This window comes from Pollachius pollachius, assembly GCF_949987615.1.
Source record: "Pollachius pollachius genome assembly, chromosome: 18".
Lineage (NCBI taxonomy): Eukaryota > Metazoa > Chordata > Actinopteri > Gadiformes > Gadidae > Pollachius > Pollachius pollachius.
Window position 1 is genome coordinate 12,315,931 of NC_136951.1, and position 20,344 is coordinate 12,336,274.

The 20,344-nt window shown below is 47.6% G+C and overlaps 2 protein-coding genes across 2 annotated transcripts in view; both read right to left on the bottom strand.

Annotated features, from left to right (window-relative positions):
* Positions 1-15: 15 nt before the first annotated feature.
* On the bottom strand, positions 16-19,500 carry gnptab (N-acetylglucosamine-1-phosphate transferase subunits alpha and beta). The gene is made up of 21 exons (XM_079755356.1): positions 19,238-19,500; positions 19,038-19,123; positions 18,779-18,898; positions 18,559-18,615; positions 17,967-18,172; positions 17,479-17,543; positions 16,951-17,085; positions 12,234-12,395; positions 10,994-11,173; positions 10,239-10,409; positions 9,535-9,658; positions 8,931-9,137; positions 7,364-8,358; positions 6,746-6,945; positions 6,066-6,285; positions 5,712-5,825; positions 5,144-5,229; positions 4,659-4,757; positions 4,134-4,301; positions 3,171-3,261; positions 16-1,903 (listed from the first exon to the last, which is right to left on the bottom strand). Exons 1-21 carry the CDS (start codon positions 19,367-19,369, stop codon positions 1,832-1,834), a joined length of 3,690 nt encoding a protein of 1,229 aa, XP_079611482.1. The 5' UTR covers positions 19,370-19,500; the 3' UTR covers positions 16-1,831.
* A 271-nt stretch (positions 19,501-19,771) lies between these two features.
* Positions 19,772-20,344, bottom strand: part of hcfc2 (host cell factor C2) — a gene marked incomplete at both ends in the record, with an annotated part of 7,486 nt that continues 6,913 nt past the window's right edge. Inside the window, one exon of the mRNA XM_079755921.1 lies at positions 19,772-19,782. Within this exon, the coding sequence (XP_079612047.1) occupies positions 19,772-19,782 (11 nt within the window). The remainder of the gene's footprint in view (positions 19,783-20,344) is intronic.

Genomic DNA, 20,344 nt, shown 5'->3' on the forward strand with positions numbered 1-20,344 from the left:
ATGGAGACTCGGGCACACATCCAACGAACGAAATCTGCCGGTTTATAAATATGTTACTCAGTGTGCATGCGTGTAAACTAGGGTTATCACGCAGCGGAAAACATTTCAGATCCTATGGGGTAGTCGGTTGTATTAGGAGTCAACATGTAAAACAAACTTCCGTCGTATCCTAAGAGGATGGAGTCGATCATCAGGGCTGCAGAAAAACACAACCTGCTGCCCATGGCATTAAGTTGACGCAATTGTCACATCGATTTAAAGACGATTGTTAAAAAAAGGGCAGGAAAACCCCCCAGTGTGGAGTGCTTCCTTGAGCACAGGAGACAAACAAGGTTGTCAGAGGAAGAAGAAAACATTGGTGAAGGTATTACAAAAGATTTATGCAGCTTGTTTCGGAGGGCCGCAGTAAAACATCAGAACGTACATTACTCGCTCAATTCTTTACCGAAAACTCTTTTACCGAAAACACATTACTTGGCAGAAATAAGATTTTTTTTCAACATTTTCAACAACACTATGCAAGACCCAACCTGAGATGGTTTGAGTAGAAAAATAAAAGTGATGGAGAGGGGGGTTCCTACCCTTCAAATGAATGAATGAATTAACTGTATTAATCAAATAAAAAAAACACATCTAGAAAGCATGCAGAGCGGTGGATTGGTGGAGGAGTGTCAGGGGAGGGTCTGAATTTCAGACACAAGCAGAGCCTATTGGGTCCCACAGGGACACATACCGGCGGTCGTCCAATCACATGGGGCTTAACACACACTTCTTCATTCAACACAAAACAACCAATCAGAAGCCCGGGTCAGGCCTGGGGTGACGGCGGTGGGGACGGGACCACGTATCAAAGAGGACGTTTATGTACGGCGCGAAACGACAGATCAACCGACAAGCAGCAGATGCATTGTGGGAACGATTTAAATATTCTACACACCTGTCAGGAAAGGCACTTCAAGTTTTAGTTTGTGTTTTTTTTGATTCTCAACAGCAGGTAAACAAGACAAAAAAAGAAGCGTGGCAATTGTTTCCATCGTCATGACTCCCATTATTTCGGGGCACCTAGGAAATCAGTAGGAACCCTATTGTATTCGTTAGTACTATCGTCGTCGTTATCATCATCATCGTTATGATTATTATTATTATTTTTATTATCTCATCAGGTCCAGGCTAGGAAAAGTCTGTCACAAGGCTAGCGGTTAAGACTGTAAACTTGGGTCCACTTCACAGGACCTCCCAGCTGACCCGTTGGTCGGCTCTGGTGTCTCACACCTCAGCAGGGCATCACGCACACGCCGAGGGAGGATGGAGGACCAGAGAGTGGGGTTGACATTGGTGACACCATCGGGGGGGGGGGGGGGGGGGGGCAATGTGTGTGTCTGTGTGTCCGTTTGTGTGTGCGTGTGTGTTTTTGCGCCTGTGTTTTGCCCGAGTGCGAGTATGAGTGTGCGTGTGTTTGTGCGTTAGTGTGTGGGGGTGGATTGAGACGGGGACTCTGGCTCCACAACGGTCGGAGGGACTGCGGTGCCGGCAGCGTTAAAAGTGTTCAACTCAACCGTCGTCTCCGGACATGTTTAGTTTGTTCAAGCCCCGTAGGTGATGACATAACGGGACGAGACGTACCGACGTCGTGGTGGTTCTTCTTTTGCTTGTTTTCTCCTCGCGCCAGTCACACACCGCTTACCTCACGCTCATTCACCCATGTTTCTCACCTTGTGGAGGGGTGAGGGAGGGAGGGGGGGGCGGGCAAGGCTTTGCAGGGAGCCGGGAGAAGGTGTAGTGGTGACAGCCAAGCACGGAGGGAAGCTAAGGGCAAGGATCTTTCTTTTGTTCACACCCGCTCAGAGTTGTTCTCCTGGCTGACCCGGCGTCTGGGAAACAGCCTGCGCTTCAGCTGGATCAACTGAGAGAGAGAGAGAGGCAGAGAGACAGAGACACAGACGCATACCAAGGCAGACAGACATAGAGAGGAAGAGAAACAGAAGCAGGCGGACAGAGGAAGAGACACAGACAGAGAACGAGAGACACAGACAAGAGACAGAGAGACATACAGAGGAGGAGACACAGAGTTAGACGAGATATCATTAAAAACTGCAACCAGGAAGCAAAAACAATAAATCAGTTGAAGTTTAACTGAGTAAGGGTGATAAGGCCTTGGGTAACTGGGATTCTCTGCCAAAGAGGAGCTTATGACCAAGTGCAATCCCCTGTTGTGTTGGAAATGCTGATCTAGTGGAGGCGTTGGGACAAGTTACACCCTGGTTGTTAGTGGTAGGACTCAGACCCTGGGTGATAAGCGTGGACCACACCGGCCCAACCGTTGGCCATCTGAAACGTTTGGGGAGACTCGGACGAGTTCGGGAACAATTCTGTTTGATGTGTTCAGCTTTTGAAACCGCGCGGACGGTGTCTGGTCAGATTCAACATGCAATGTCTTAGAGAGTTGGAGCCATTGGAATCTCTGATCGGTTGCGTACTAGCGAATTTGTCTCCCGGATCAGGTGCCTAACACAAAAATGATTATTGTATCCTGTGTTGGCTATGTCTGAAGACAACACTGTCCATACAGCTCTAAGGGGCTCAGGTGTGCGTGTGTGTTTGTGAGAAACAGTGTGTCAATGGGCTGGAGGAGGTTTATCATCATAAGTCTTTCAACAGTTGACCTTCATTCTGGTTTACTGGTGAAGCAACTGGAAACCGTCTTCAGCCTACTGCGAGAGCCGTGGAGTGTGTAAATACTTCTTGACGGTAATCTCATTTTAGCCTCTGGGATGCCCAAGGGACGAGATCTCATATGTTAAGATAGCATTGGGTAGGAGTGTGTGTTTGTGTGTGTGCGTGCGTGTGTGTATTTATCAGTAATGAAAGCCAGACGACAACAGAGTGATGGCTTCATCACCTGTCTCTTGTAGAAGTAAGGATGACGACACTCCAGAGAGACTGTGTGAGTGTGTGTGTGTGGGTGTGGGTGTGACTGTGTGTGTATGGGTGTGGAGGGACATGTGAGATGGAAGCGGGTCCAAAGTATTTCAGTTGGCGAGGCCAGGAACCATAGCTCCACAGTGAATCATGGAACTCCAAAGGAGGGCGCAGGCAGGTGTGTGTCTGTGTTTATGTGGTGGCGTTTTCCCAGTGTGATGGGTGTGTTTATGTGTGTGTCTCGTACTGACCTGCTCAGCGAAGAAGGACAGGACGGTGAATACGACGAGGGTCACCAGCACACAGTGGGTCCAGAATTTCAACTTGTCCCGGTAAACACGCCTAGAACACACACACACACACACACACACACACACACACACACACACACACACACACACACACACACTTTAATAACAGCCAACTTACGTGTGTGTGCGGCAGGGTTCAAAAGAGCAACAGAGTGATGAAGTGAAATCACTCCCCGTAGGTTTGCTAACACAACACCCACTCAGATGACAGGGCTTAATAAATGGTGCGCGTGTGGGTGTAGGGTATAAAAAGACACTGGTGTAGAGTCTAAACTTATCCAATGGGGACGGTCTAATTTTAAAAAGATCCCCCCCTAGGGACCCCTAGAGAACCTGACCCGGCCCCTCTCTAAACCTACAACACCCCCAGGTACTGACAATCTGAACACAATGGCAAAGCAAAAATGACAAGGGAAACTACTCGATGAATGTTCAGCTCACGGCAACACTGACCCCATGGGTCTCTGGCATTTCTTTACGTAATACACCCGTCTGAAATACCCCTGGTCTGAATAAGAGCTGTGCACCTATCGACTGAATGCGGGATGCCGCATTCAGTTCCACCCAGACATCGGGGCGTCGAGGATCGAGATAGAACCAAGATGGCGGCATCTCGCATTCAGTGTAACCGCTCTAGGTTTCTTTCAAGGAGCAAGACTTTGACGCAAGACTTGATGCGATTGGGAGGGATGATGCACATGTGTTGGATCGATCAAAGCAGGGACTGCAGAAGAGATGGTAGGAAACTCCTGGTGCCATTAAACAAACTTCCCTCGCTTCTCAGTGGCAGCCTTTCGAAACAGCAAACAGTTTGTCAGCCTATGCAAACACGCAGGTTCCGAGTGTGTTGTGAGTATACGGTGGGCCTTCGGAGGGGCCTGTCCCCCTCCGCGGTGGACCTACCATTCCTGGAGCTCGTTCATGTGCAGGAACCTGTTGCGGAACTCCCTGGGCAGCTCGAACTGCGACGCCAGGGGGAACATGGACTCGTAGAAGTCCCGGAGTACCGCCTTCACAGTGGACGCGTCCTTGTGGCCGTGGTCGATGTTGTCGTTCAGACAGATAAACTTCCTGCCAGGGCAAAAAGGGGTATTTGTCATTATACATTATTCATCTAATTATTTGTCCTAAATAATATTGCATCACTTCATCAAATCATTTTTATTAATTGAAATAAATGACCACCACTATTTTTTTTTATTGAATGTTGTATTCAGAGCATTCCGTCCGTTATTTCCATAAACAAATTCACTTTTTAAGTCCTGGAAATGGATTGCCTTTGACATATTGATTGATATTGATCTTTTTAATCACCTAAAATTCAAAGAATGGGATCATTCAAACGGAAACTAAACTGAAAACACAATACAAATAGAAAGCGATTGAAGAAGTGAATCTAAAGGGAGGTCCCCCTGGCTCCTCTCTGACCTGGGGTTCTTCCTGATGTCGTCCAGCTGGCCCACCACATGGGACACGTTGGTGCGCACCATCTTGAAGGCGATCTCCTCCTCCCCCATGATCTCAAACCTGCAGCACAGACGAGAGGAAGACAACGTACATCGTATCGAATTAATCACAATACATTTGAACCCACCTTATACCTTACCTTAAATCAACCAAACTAAAGCCTTACCCTAAAACCAAACCTTAAGTAAACCCAAACCCTAAAACCAATCTATAACCCTAAAACCAACCCCTAACAATAAAACCAAGCCCTAAACCAAACCCTTAAACCAAACCATATCCCTAAAACCTATCCCTGAACCAAACCCTCAAACCTGACCCCCTAACACCATTTCCATCATGTTCTCTGCAGACCTTGGCCCCGGGGTATGGAAGCCTTGTCCTATGCGGACATGTCTTAGGCCTCTGGGGCCTTGGGTATCCCCTGGGCTTGGTGGTGGAGGACCTACTTGTATTTGTTCTGGTCCTTGAAGGCCTTGTGAATGAGCTCTGTGATGGGCTTACAGTGCAGCACGAGGCCTTTGGTCACGGGGGGCTGTGGAGTCAACCAGAGACACTCAAGACAGTCAAACGCTTTGAACACTTTAGTGAGGATGTCAGTGAGGATCTCCTTCAGTATGTGGGAAATGTGGTAGCTGTTGCAAAACCCATGATGGCCATATCTTATTTGGCATGTTGGCCGTTTTCTTTAAAGGGGAATCCCTTTTGGCTTTTTTCAAATATATATATATATATATATATATATATATATATATATATATATATATATATATATATATATATATAGTACTGCTTCAGACGCATTTCTGCAATAAAGTCTGAACATTACATCGTTTTTCTAAATCTGACCAAATATCAAAAATAGCAAAGCTCTTTAAATGCAAGTGGATCCTCAGAAGTCAAAGAGCAGGAGCAAAACCCTGGGGAAGCAATACCCTGGGGCGGACACTGGTATTGACCGGTCAGGGTATGACCGAATGGGGAGAGGGCTGTTCCCGGCTCCTGGGCGGGTCTCACCATGCTGGGGTCGTAGTAGGTCTCCTGGGAGGGGCTGACAGCGTCCAGCTGGGTCAGGTTGCTGGGTAGAGTCTTGGAGCAGTTGATCAACATCTGCTCCAGGCTGGTCAGATCCTGGACACACACACACACACACACACACACACAGGCACAGGCACAGGCACACACACACACACACAATGAAACAACACAAAGAGCAGCACTAGCTAATGAGGGTGGGCCGCGTAAGGGAACACTTGCCGCTAAACACAGAAGAGTTCTCCTGAGACCTCATCATGATATAAACACATTTGCCACACCGTCTTTAATACAGTCGTCTTTTTTATAAATTCTTTCACCGACCAATCAGCTGACCTGCAGGCTGAGGGGCAGCTCGTGGACCCGCGTGGCGAGGGTCCGGATCTCGCGGTCCGACAGCACGCCGGAGCGGTCCGTGTCGATCTCCTGGAAGACGCGCGCCACGTCCAGCTGCCGCAGCGCGCTCATCAGGAAGTAGAAGTAGGAGAAGGCGAACTGCATGTCCTCTGAGTGCCGCACGCGGTGCTCCGACGTCCGGTCGAAGTCCAGCGGGAACCTGGGGGGGCCGCGGGGGGAGAGGGGGTGAAACCACGGAGCTTTATTTGGTCTTTGTTTCTCATCCTGTTCAGAGGGACCAGTGTATATATAATATTGTAATGCAACATACCACACAGACAAACACACCCACACACACACACACACACACACACACACACACAAGACATAGACACAGATCTATTTTCTTCTACTGGACATAATGTTATCAAATGTACTGTGTTTTTATTTAATAATGTATTTATTTTTGCATAAACCCATCAACTACCAGGTGTGCCACTTCCTACACAGGTTGTGAAACAAACTAAAGTAAACTAAACAAAAGAAAAACCCCGGGGAAAGCTACCCTCTTACATCAGAAAACAGCCAACTGACGGTTCTCCTTTTATAAAACCATCCCCCCGTGACTCGCGGGCCAATCAGGTGCTCTGGGGGGGGGGGGGGGGGGGGGCCTGACTCACATGTCCTGGAGCTCCTGCATGACGAGCCGGTCGATCATGTGGGGCATGTGGGCGGGGACCTTGCGGGAGGTGAAGCCGAACTGCCCGTTGAGCAGCCGGTTGACGTGGCGCAGCGAGTCGGCGAACGTGTCCTGGAGCCGGCGGCCCGCAGCGCCGCCGTCCGCCCGGTACGCCAGCTCCCGCCGCAGACGCTCGCCTTCCTGCTCCGCCGCCGTGTGGACGGACACGGGAACGCGGGTGACGAGCCAGATAGGTGGGAAAAAGAACGGATGTGTGAAAACCCGGGGGAAGACGTGACACGTTCACACCGAAATCCGTGCGGAAAACCGGGGGATATGACATCAAAAGGAAATTGACATACGCATGAAATCAAGGAATTACACACATCAAAACACAGAAAACCGGAGAAAACACAAAGGCACCGAGCTGCACGTGAAAACACGGACACACGTGTGACGGGAGAGCACGGATATTAACATGAATGCACGAAACTAGGCCGCACCACCAGAGAGTCTATTTAGCACTGAAATAATGAACAAGCAACAAACGTGCTAGAAGGCCAGATTTCCGTCACCAGGACCAGAAATCCGCCACGGACATAAGGAGGGAACCACTTGCCCGGAGGAGTCCGCTGAAGCCCTTGCTCCTCTCCCAGGGCAGGAAGCCGGGGTCCGGGGGGGCGTTGTACTGCTGGAGCTTCCTGCCCGCGGGGCCCCTTTCTGAGCCTGCGCCTCCGGCCTCCTCCGGGCGGGGCTCCGGGGCCTTGGCTTTGGGCAGGGCCCCCACCAACGTGCCCAGCAGCTTGGAGGTGGACTGGGGCCTCCCCGGCAAGTCCCCCTTCTCTATCCGCAGGCCGGTCGGCGACGGCGGGACCCTCTCTGCGACCCCGAAGGGCTGGTCCCCGACGGGACCCCTGGCCGTTGCCTCCGGTACCTTCGAGCCGTCGGCCCCCCGCACCCCCCCGTCCCCCTGGGTGCGGTAGGGCCCCAGCAGGGCGGCCTTGGTCAGATTATACCCCTTAAGCGTGATGTCCCCCCCCTGCAGCTTCTCCTCCAGCCGCCTCAGCTCGCCGCGGACCCCCTCGGGCAGCGCGGCCTCGTCCACGTCGGGCACCTCCGCGGCCGCCCGCGTCGCCCCGGGGGCGGCGGTCCGCACGCGAGGACCCCTCCGGTCCTCCGGGACGTCCGGGAAGGGGAGCGGCGTCTCGGGGTCGGCCGTGGGTTCGGGGTCCTCGCCTCCCTCCTCCACCGCCGGCCCCCCTCTCCCCCCTCCCCCCTCCCCCAGGGGCTGGGAGGTGTTGGACCTCGGCGGGGGCTCCCGGGTGTCCACGGCGACGCTGAAGCGCAGGGTGAAGGGGGCGTCGTCCTCGCCCTGGCAGGTGAGGTTGTAGTGGACGCGCGTGGCGTTGTGTCCGGGCAGCAGCAGCAGGTGCAGCGTCCTCCACTTGTTGGCCACCGAGGTGTGCCGCACCACGGCGTGCTCGCCCACCGCCGCATCGGACACGCGCCGCGCCACGCCCTCGAAGCTGAAGTAGGGCCGCAGCTGGCCGCGCGGCACGGTGTAGAGGCTCTGGTTGCGCCGCAGGGCCACCCGGTGCATCTGGTCGAAGCGGTCTGGGGAGAGGGGGCCGACGGCGAATCACATCGCTCGTTATCGGGCGCGTGCTAACGGAGACGCAGCCGGAGTCTCACAGGGACCTCGCTTGGAAACTCTCAATCAGACTAACAGAGGAGTTTTATTACATGTTGTGGGACTTGAAGGCCGCTCTTTTAAAAGAAGAAGTACACAATATTTATATATATTTTAAAATCTATTTTTTTTGTTATTTTATTTCTTAGAAACCCAGCCAAAAGATGAATTAGTTAAAGGGGATCAAAGCTAAACAAGATTTTTGTCTGTTTTCTTTGTCGCAATATGCTGAAGGGGTAAGAAACCCGACAACATAACATTATAACATCTTTTGTTGTAATAATAACAGAACACACCTGAACATTTATGACAAAAAAAAAAATTTGGTTATATCACAACCCATTCACCCCACACACACAAAACCACGTTGAAACCAAACTAGGTCTGGATAATGTGTAATGAGGGTAGGGTCAATGTGAATGTGTTTGGGGGAGAACCTCTGGGGGGGTTTAGATGGAACAAAGACAGACACAGATTCGGGGGGGCCGAGACTCACCTTTGCCGCAGTCCCCCACGTCGAAGCCGCAGGCGAGCACGTTGCAGGCCTGGTCGCAGAACTTGTCCGCCAGCCAGGAGTTGGCGCAGCCCTGGTTGCAGTAGGACACGGCGCCCAGGCCACCAGCAAACTGCCAGGGCTGAGCCCCGGCCCCGCCGGCCCCGCCCAGCCCGGCCACGCCCGCGAACCGGCTGTTGGCCCCGGTACCTGGGGGTCAGAGGTCAGATGGTCAGGAACACGTCCCCACAACAGAAGCAAACGAGTCCCAGTGTAAGACAGGACAAACTTAGATTTGGCTAAACGTTTGGCGAGGTTCTCTCAGAAGTCACAAAATAAATATTTTAAAAAAATGCCGAAAGTGAAACCGCATTTTTTTTTATCTGAGAGCCATTAAAAGTCCAAACACATTGACGACAGCTCTCTTCAGTGTGGTGCAGAACATCTAAATGGGGACCTCAGTAGACTCAAACTGCTTCTCTATTAGTGCACCAACAACAACGTCAGCTCGCCATCAAGTACAGAAAGGCCACACAATCAAACCACAGTCAGTATGCACCATGTAGGGCAAGGTCTCTCTCTCCCCCCCCTCCCCCCCCTCCCTCACCCAGGCAGTCTCCCCCGTCCCAGTCGCAGGCCGAGTTGTTGCAGGCCTTGTCACAGTAGCCGTCTTTGATCCAGGACCCAGGACAGCCCTCGGCACAGTTGGGCACGGGCCAGGTGAGGTAGACCTGAGAGGAAGGACAAGGGGTTAAAGGTCACCGTCACCTGAGTCACGATACCCAATCCTGAAAGGGGAACCGACTTCCTCAGCTATTTTCCATTACAAGAGATCATTGCTCCATGTGTGGTGGGAAATAAATCGTGATTTGCAACACGAACTCCGTTTCCGCTGACGATATGTCGGAAAAGTTGGACGATTGACCTCAATGGTCTTTTTGTCTTTCTAGCGGAGCTGGATGCTGGTTCCCCTTTAAGGCAGGGGTCCATTTACATCTCAAATAACAGCCGATGGAGTTTCAGTGAATTACAGCTTTGCTTTAATGAGAAAGGAGGGAGGGAGAAGGAATGGAGGGCGGGAGAAGGAAAGGAGGGAGGGAGAAAAGGAGGAGGAGGAGGAGGATGAAGAGGGGGAGGAAGGGGAGGAGTGTGAAGATGAGGAAGAGCAGGGAGGCAGGCACCTTCGGTCTTTCGGCAGAGGAAGAGGAGAAGGAGGAGGACGATGAGGGAAGGAAGAGGAAGGAAGAGGGTTAGGGCGATGAAGACGAGCAAGAGGACGATGACGAGGAGGACGACGAGGGAGGGAGGCACCTTCTGTCCTTTGGAGTGACTGTAGAAGTCGTCGGGCCACACGTCCTTGCCGAACATGACGTCGTCGTTGAGGTAGATGAACTTCTGGGATAGGCCGGGGATGCGGTGTATGTGGGTCTCGATGGCCGGGGAGCTGAAGGTGGGCAGGTGGCTCTGGTTCTGGAAGATGTCCTGGGAACGCCAGAATGTAATGTGTTTATTAGAAACACAATCTGCACAGTATTACGCACAGAACTTACATTTGTTGAGACGTTAGACAAAAAAAAGATCAATTAAATATACGATGAGACCAAATATAATGGTTATGGCATTAATACAGTTCCAGAGTAACATTTAGTCACTTCAGAGGTTAAGGTTTAGACTCTAGAAGGAATCTGAACATAATGAAATAAGGAAAATGTTGTTTTATTTTACCAAAATATCAGAAGAGATAAATTCTGATATTCAGAAGAAAGGACATTTATTTTCTTAGCAGAAGGAAACTTTAAATGCAAAATATTTTTGTTGCATATATCTATATATTCTTTTTAACCGTCATCATTTAAAATATATTTTGTTAAGATGAATATATATTTTGCCAGGTCATACACATATTTGTTTTAATTTTGTATGTTGTTTGTTATTATCAATTGATTTAGTTTTCTTTTCGACACACACATACCGTGAAGATTTGATTGAATGAAAATATTAAAACAAATGATAAACTATTTCACATGAAACATCTGTACAGAGACTCATGCAACAGGAGACTGTACCTGGTGGGCGACCACAGTGATCCTGGAGTTGTCCAGGTTGAGCCACGAGGGGATCTGCCCATTGGTCACCACAAAGATGTGTCGCACCCAGGGGGCGTGTCTCTCCACCGAGCGCAGCGAATAGCGGAGCTCCTCGTTGTCCTCAAACCGGCTTGCCGACACGTCCTCGTCCCGTTTGGACTGGAGCCAAAATGGGAGAGGGGAGGGAGAAAATGGTGGAGGGAGTGAGTGGAATCCTATAGTGTCTCATGTCTCTTGGATTTGGTCCACTTCAGATTGTTGACTGATATCAATCTGCAAGGACTGTTGACTACAAACTGGATTTCACCAGTGATTAGGGAAATAGAGGTCAACACAATTTTTGTTGATTTTGCAACACTCTGTTATGTTACTGTCACTCTATATTCACCCTCAATTTGTGTATACCTATTTTTCCCAATCTGCTAGTCTGGCTATTTCCAGACCAAGCTCAATCGTAGATTGCACGTTGGTCTGGGGAGGCTGCTGTCATTATCTTCAGCACAAGAGGCGTGATCAACGGGGCTAGTTCAACTGACTCTGTACGCGATTGGCTGCTTGCCGTCGCTTCCTTGTCGTCATTGTGTTAAACCAGCCAATAGCGCGCCAAGGGGAAAAGCCAGTTTGGTGATTGGCTCTCGCAAAAAAATCGGAAGCAGAAAGAAATGTATTGCTCTTCTCCAGACCCTTGTGCAGGGCGAATCCCAATCGCCGGCAGAATGGGCGGGGCTACCCAGTCTGCCAATCTGCAGAGGTTCAGATATGAAAAGACTGTTTGCCACATACTGGATTGCACCAGTGATGGCCAAATTAGGGAAATTGAGGTCAACACACTTTGTCGTCAAGTTGCTCTTCAAAGTTTCCACACAAAGGAATCCTTGACAACACAAACATAGCTTTTGCAATACTGTGTATGTTATTGTCAGTCTATATTCACCTCCAATTTGTGTATCTACATATTTTACCCAATCTGCCTCTGACCAGCTAGACCAAAAATATCCTCTTATTTTGCACCATGGAAACTATTGATTTCTCTTAAAAATGTGTTTCAAATCACACCACACCAATCCAAAACACCGCCGCACAAGAACCCCAAAATACTCAAGTAGTTTTACATGTCTATCCGTCTATGTGTGTAATTCATGTATGTACTCATGTACGAACGTGCATGCGTTTCCACGGACAATAAAGCTGTATTGTATTTGACTACAGGAGGGCCCACCTGAGAGATGGCAGTGAGGTCCCAGAACAGGTAGGCGGGCCTGATCGTGAGTTCCTTCCCGTCCAGCGTTAGGTTCTTGCGGGCCTGCTGGCTCAGGTCACTGAAGTCCTGGGGCCCGTTGAGGTGGAGCAGGGCGATGCTGGCCTCGGAGTACAGCTCAAACTGGAGGGAAGACACACACACACACCTATGTTAATATTCTATTTTGTTATTTACTACTACTACTACTAACTATTTTCTACGTAGGCCATTAAAAAAAAAAATACTTCTGCAATAAATGTTCCCTTGTAACACGGTCAAACATGTCAGTAAACTAAGTGAGCTAACAATAGTTAATAGTAGGATTTATGCATAATCATCACAAGAATTAATGCAGATAAAAGTAACTAAATAATAAAAAATACGAACATTACACAACACGTTTTTTTAACTCTTCCCTTGTAAACATATAGGAAGGTCAATCTATTTGAATAACTAGAAGAAATAAAAGGATTATTTTCATCGCTTCTTGATCAATACCAACGAATGTCACGCTTCCACATTTGGTCATTCCAAACTGAAACATTAAACAAGTGATATGGGTTTGGTTTTCAAACCCAGGCCGGTAGAACGCAGAGCCCAGTGAAACACGAGGCTCTGGGCTCTGGTGAGACACAGGCGTCATGCCACGGAGTCAGACAAACAAAGGCTTGAACTTGACTGGGGTTCAATGTCGGCCTGGCTGACCCCTGACCTCTGGGTCAAGTGGGTTGGTTGAAGAACGGCTGGAGAGTTAGCGCCTCGCCGTCTGGGGGCTTCAACACCTTGAGACCCCGCGGGCCATTGGCGAGGAAAACAAACCCTGCTGTTGGCACCCCTGTGTGTGTGTGTGTGTGTGTGTGTGTGTGTGTGTGTGTGTGTGTGTGTGTGTGTGTGTGTGTGTGTGTGTGTGTGTGTGTATTTTTTGTAACACTTGAGCCACAAGTGTCCTGTTTGATGTGAGGATTTGTGCTTGTTGCATAAACACAGCAGGAACACGGATGACATAACCTGGTTTTAGTACCACTCTGTTTATAGGTATATAAACACACACACACACACACACACACACACACACACAAACAGGGTGCTGTGGTGTGGAATGCAGACAGCATAATAACTTAACATATTAATAATACCAGTATACTGATTGACTGACTGTCACACACACACACACACACACACACACACACACACACACACACACACACACACACACACACACACACACACACACACACACACACACACACACACACACACACACACACACAAATAAAGTGGCATCCCCAACTGCGATACCGCCAGCGGACCGGCAAAGTGGAAACCTCGATACCATAATGTCCGCCTGCGCTGCCAGATCCCGATCATTGTCCAACATATGAATCACCACGGAACCAACCACCGCGTCCTGTTTGACCTCTGACCCAAAACTACAGACTACAGTGAAATAGCCACACTGAAACTGTACAGCATTAAATCCAGGGTGAGTTTATGGGGTCCTCTGTCCTGGTCAATAGAGCAGGGTGTGAGCTAACAGGAGCTAACACAGCTCGATCAGATGCACCAGTCCTACGACATGCACAGGAAATTAATACAGTGGGGCGTCTTATTTCCCATGGGGGGGGGGGGGGGGTTGAGTTGGTGGCAGAAGAAACCAATTAGCAGCGGAGGCGGCGACGTCAAAACACACTCAAACACCCGAGATATATAGATGAGAGCGCAGGCGATAGGGGTGAGGGCCCATCTCTCATCACCATTGTGCTCTGTCTAACGCCAGCTATAAATTCTCTCTCTCTCTCTCTCTCTCTCGCTCTTTCACTTTCCCTCTCAATCTGAGAATCCGCCTGGCAACAGGAGGAAGAACCTTGACATTAGCTCAGAGCCCACTTATATATTATCAAAAGACTGATCAACAGACACGTGTGAGTAGAGCAACGCTGCCAATTCAGGAATACTAAACTGCTCCCATAGTCGCCCTCTGCCGAATCGAAGATCAGGCTCAAACAAGTCGCGGTACAAATGAAAACACTTTCACACATTTAAGGGGAGAACCACACACACACACACTGCAAGCGCATATATACACACACAAAATACATGTCTACTTGATCCTGTGTGTTCTTTTCTCTGCAGCTCCTATTCCTCCCTCACTGTAAATCTGGCCTCTACAATAACTTGTCAGTGCAGTCATGCCATCAGCTGTTATCACCTCTAAGACTGTGTGTGTGTGTGTGTCTCTGTGTGCACGTGTGCGTGTGTCTCTGTGTGCACGTGTGCGTGTGTGTGTGTGTGTGTGTGTGTGTCCTGCCATATTTGTGTGTATCAATGGTAGGGTTGACTGCGAGGAGGTCAGTGAATTCCTGGTGACCTTTCGTAGCATTCAAGCGCTGGCGCCACTCCTACAGCTGTCCTAGCGTTAGCCGCTAAAGTGCCGCGGAGGCTCAGCTAGCGGCCAGGTTAAGACGAGTCTCGTTACGGGTCACGGGTCACACCGCGCCCCAAATGCACATGACCGCAAGGCAGACGCTTCAGATACGTGGAAGATGAGCAAGGCATCGCCATTCGTCTCAACGCTGAGGCGTGTAAATGCACATAAACACCCACACACAGTTTTACTGAGGTAAAAATAGTACTACTTGTTGATCAGATTGAAGGCCTCAAATATGGCTGCTTACTAATGTTCTGGGGGTTTTATGATTATTTCTGAATACCCAGTGCCAACCTGCTCATTAGAGCAGAGAAAGTGCAAAGTTTAAAGTTTAAAGAGACACCTGGAGAAGCACAAGCACACGCACACACACACGATGAAAATGGTCTCCTGGCCCCATCATCATAAACAACTAGTACTAATTATACAAGTACCATAACAACAAAGGGTATTATAGTACTTATTCAGTTGTCTAATTCATAGTAGTCATTTAAAGCCCAAAAAATGAAGCTTATCATATTAGAATTATTATTTCCCACAATTATTTTTCACAAATATTTGATCAACCCTCCTGCTCTGCTTCTAAGATCTGCGATACAAATCTGATGCTAGCACTTGCGTCACATAAAAAACAAATCCATTCTTTCAACAAATCATTTGTTTGTATTATCATCGTCAGCTGTGTCGTGCTTTTGTGTTACTAATTACGGAGCACTACCATTGTTTGACCAACCATCACGAGGGCCAGTTCCTTCATAGCCAGTACTCAGTCCTTACTGGGCCTGGCCAGTGTTACGATTGGACCAACACAAGACAAGCGGCAGACCAATTTGTTCTCTTTGCTCACAGGTTCCATCCCGTTTCTGGCATTCCCCCCCCCCCACCGGCTCAGAATACCTTGGAGGGGCCGAGTTCTGACAAGAGAAAATTGTTAGAGCTAGACGTGGCTGCCTATGCTAAATGAGGTCCTCTTTATCCTCGTCTGGGGCTAACCGTTTTAAAATAGAAAAACACCATATTTAGGAGGAGGGCTTCAGTGTCGGCCCTGCAAGAATGGAATCAAGATAAGCCAGTATTCAGATTACAGTTGTACCATGTGTAAAATTACCAAACACTTATTTTGCCCACAGCTGGAACTCAAAGAGAATCTATACACCAAGCAGGGCATCATAGGGCAGTCACAGCTCGACATCTTGTGGAGAGTTATTGTTGTTCCACAAATATCACTTGATTACTGTTTTACACTGCCATCATCATTATACAATAATAACATAATAATATAAATGCATAAGAAAGGCTGCATAGACTTGATGATGAATATGAGCCTTTGTGAATAACAACCCTATTGTTCCCTGTTCTAACAAGTCAAAAACGACACAATAATGCCCTCTTGTGTTGGAAAGCAGCATCTGTTTAAATTTAACAAAATGTAATAAAATAACAGGAAACAGATTTTTATGAACCATTTAGTGCCGATTTGCCTACACGGTATATATAATATAAATATACATTTGTTCTAAACAAATGCACATTTGTCTATGTAAAAGGTAATAACTAATCTGCTAGCATGATAAAATGCCTCTGCAAGTACATGGAGAAAATATAACTTAATAATAAAATAAAGGGAATGCCAAGTCGTTAGATCCAGGCATTTAGGTTACACCCTGAGCATATTTGCAGGGTAAGTAAATGAGCTAACTGACATCGAGTGTCTGCTCTGAGCAAACATCCACCAGCATAGGTTGCCAGCATCAAAACAAAAAGAAAACCTGTAACAACACTTGTGAAACATTATGTAATAATACATTATTGCATATATACAATATGTAAAAAAACAGCATGCAACTACACAATGTGTTGTGGATTGCTGTGGAAATCTCTTTTGCACCTGATCCTAACCTTAACCCCCCTGTGAGTTTACACGAGAGTCAGTACATATCAGGTACATGCTTTTACATGTGTCAGTGTGAATACACGAGAACTGTGTCTCAGTAATATTCAGTTCGAAACTCCCTGTGCAACTGTAAGAAACCATGTAACAGGCCACTAATATAAAAAAATGTAACCAAAGAAATGTGTACTTTTCAGAGTTTTTCAAATGTGTGCTATTCATTTAACAATGGCGAGTACACACCGAAGTTATAAGAAATGCTGTGTAAATGTTTGACACTAAAAGCCAATATAAAAAAAGAAAAAATAATGATAGCACACATCATCCAAGTATCAAAACCAAGGCCTTCTACAAAAGGCGTTTAGTGTCTGGCTCACTTCTTTGATTTTGCTGGTGATGACGGAGGGCAGCTTGGCCCGGAGCTGCTCCGTGTCCTTGAAGGTGGAGGGGAAGCCGCTCAGGTAGGCCAGGCTCTGCATGCTGACAAGCCCGGGGGCCTCGCGGTCTGCCGTCTGTCAGGGGGACAAAGGACTCATCAACACCGCGGGGGAGGGAGGGAGTCACACTGACGTCATCACTCAGGAAACCGACGGTTAGTCACTGGTGAACGTGGGGTCAACGCGGGGATGCTGTTTAGATTGACTCCGTTACTCGTCAGAAGCAGCAGCACTTGTTGGTCGAGCAAAGTGGGACTAGGGAATATTGAGTAAATATATACAACGAAAATGGGATTACATGTTTATTATATTGAATAACATTTTAGAAAGTCATGTGTATTAACTTTTTGCTGTGAGACGTCACTGCTAACCACTAAGCCATAAACGCATAGTATCCTATGGACGAAGGATTGAATTTAATCAAATCTATTAGAGATTTATCAGAATCGTAGAGAAAAAGAAACTCACGAGGTAACATCTGGATATGGAGTGCTTCAGGTCTTCGCCAGATGTGTCTTTATAGGCTTTATCCGCTTTGGAAGAGAACAGAGAAATGATTGGTTATTATTAGTTATCTTTATGAGTCACTGCATAGAGGAACTATGACACAAACAGTCTGGGATGTAATTTTAAGCTTCATTCCGAAGACTTAAGTTTAAACTGTCTGCCCTGGTGCGTTGGGCAATTTCACTGTACGAACAAGGCCTTAAATGAAAACACCTAAACACCATTACTGCAGGAACTTAGAGTGAGATGGAGTGAGTGTGCACGCTCAGTCCCGCGGCCTTTGCCACAAACCGACATGGTCGGTTGTGTAACCCTGCCGGTGCCTGTAACAATTTCCAGTTCATTTAAGAGTTGGGCTTCCCTCTGCCACTTTTCTCTGAGATTTGAAATAACGTGTGTTGATTTTCATTGAACTGCGAACGTCTACACACTGAAAACAGCGAGCCGACCTGCAGCCTGGGAGTGGAAGGTGAGCACGGAGACGGTAGTGGACGGTGGGAAGGGTTGGGTGACCAGCACGATCTCCTTGGCCGTGGAGAAGGAGGGCGACAGGAGCGACGGCAGGTCCTTCACCGTGCTGTTGGCGGGCAGGGCCGGGTCGAGGGCCAGCATGGGCGCTACGATGCAGTGTGTGAGCAGGCATTCTTGTTTGGCACTGAAAACCCAAGCGCCCCCACATTTGTTTTTCGGATGCATTCAAATTTGCAGAGCAAACAATGACTTCCACAATCAGAGTGGGTTTGTAGGTGAGAAAATGTTCAGCCAGAGATTGAGTCAACACACTTCCTTTGTGTCTAGCCTCCTACTACCCTTTTGACATGGGGGGTTATGACAAAGCTGCAGCCATAATGTGGAATATCTATTCTAGAAAACGTCACACTTCTTAAAAGATATGATTGCACCAGTAAACGTGACAGACATGGTCCATACTCTGCTTCTTGTGTTATTGGTGGAGCTAAGAATGAGTCACAGGTGGTTTAGTGCTGAAAATAAATGTTGAATTATTATGATGATTTTTAAATCAAATTCCAGCAGTCTCACCGGTTATTTTTATTTGGCACCTCCGTTGTTACACTTGCATTTTTCCCCAAACGTTCCCTGTGGGGGACAGACAGGAGATACAACAAGATCCATTCACAAAACAGGATTCATATGCAAATGCATGTTAGAGAGAACCAGTGGCTACCCAATAACAAGGTATTTTGAGTAATAAGGGTTTAACTTGTTTGCAAAAATGTAAAACAATAATAATGTAAGCTACCTCATAGCTCGCTGCTCCTTCTCCAACTGTTCCCTGACTGTTTTCAGCTGCTTCAGAAGTGCTATATCGGTGCCATTCACCCACGTGTAAACCACATCGATTGGCATCGGTAGGCAAAGCCTGCAGTCGTTCAAAACAGAAGAACAATGTCATGGGATCCAGTCCACAGAAACAAACAGCTTGTTAAGGATGTACACAATTCACTCCCCTATCTCGTTATGTCAAAGCACTATTTCCTTTGTCAGATTGCGTCTCTTACCTGCTTTGGTAAGATTTCCCTCCAATGTTATCTCGATAGGAGTCAAACAACACATGGTATTGATCCCGACTCCATTCCACCAACACCTGTGTGCAGAAGGGATTCAGTCAACTCCACGCCACACCAATAGATCTAACACACATGTGTGCACACACAACTCCCCTTGTTAGTCGTGATGCATATGTGGGAAAGCATTTTACCTCTCCGAACTGGAAGGCGGAAACAATCATGAGAACAAGTCCACCGAAGCAGATGTACAGTCCATAGCGGTGGGACAGACATGTGTACGTCTGTCTCTGCAGGAGCTTGAGCAGGGAGTTGATGATTACCATGGCTCTCGTTTGAAAAACATAGCAATGAATTCACTCATTCGACTACGACGATTAAATGCACTCTTGGGAGTAAACATCAGAAGTCCCTACGCTTGTCACTTGACAGTCAGACAAAGTGTCAGACCAGTCAGACAGACCCATGACAACACATACTTCCCCAACGTTGATGACGCGCTGTTTCGACACCTTTCTGGCGTCTGTTCTATCGCCACCTAGGGGCGGGGAGGGGGAGTTTCAACACAGCGAGGTCTGCAGAATTCCAGGTATATTTAAGGTTGAAACTAACTATTGAAGCAACATTTGTATTCATATGAGGTAGAGCCAGCTTGCATTTACTAGATACTTGCTATCTTATGACGAACTGTAGAACATGTGCAATGAGAGCTCTACCTTGACACCGGTTCAAAACCCACCTATGACACCAAGTTTTTATAGTTTATGTTAACATTAAAGGGCCCCTATTATACCAACCAGGCGTGAGTGTTATGATTAATTACATACCATTTGTGTCTTCGTGACAGACATCTGGTGGTGTAATAGGGGCCCTTTACAGTGAAGCTTCAATTCCCCTTCAAGGAGGTCGAAAACATTTAGTTTCTTATGGTGTGACTGCAGTAAGTGTTTCTTTGGCATTTTCATTTTTAAATACAAAACAACTTCACTAAATTAGTATAGAATGAGAGAGCCCACCAAACACTGTTAGGAATATTGACACATTTATTCCCTTTATAAATCACATCAAAAAACGGGTACATGCACCAATCTTCCTTTCTTGTCTCTCTGAACAAATAACATCACAGTTGACCACTGATATAAACAAGGTTCATTAAGGTACATTAAACAGCGCATAAAATAACAATGTTTAAAACAACAGCCCTTTCACCAGATTACCTAAAAATTAATTTAGAAAATAACTGAACAGAATAATACTGGACTTTAATCCCCTCTCAAAGTAACTTGAAGCGTTTGGTGTAT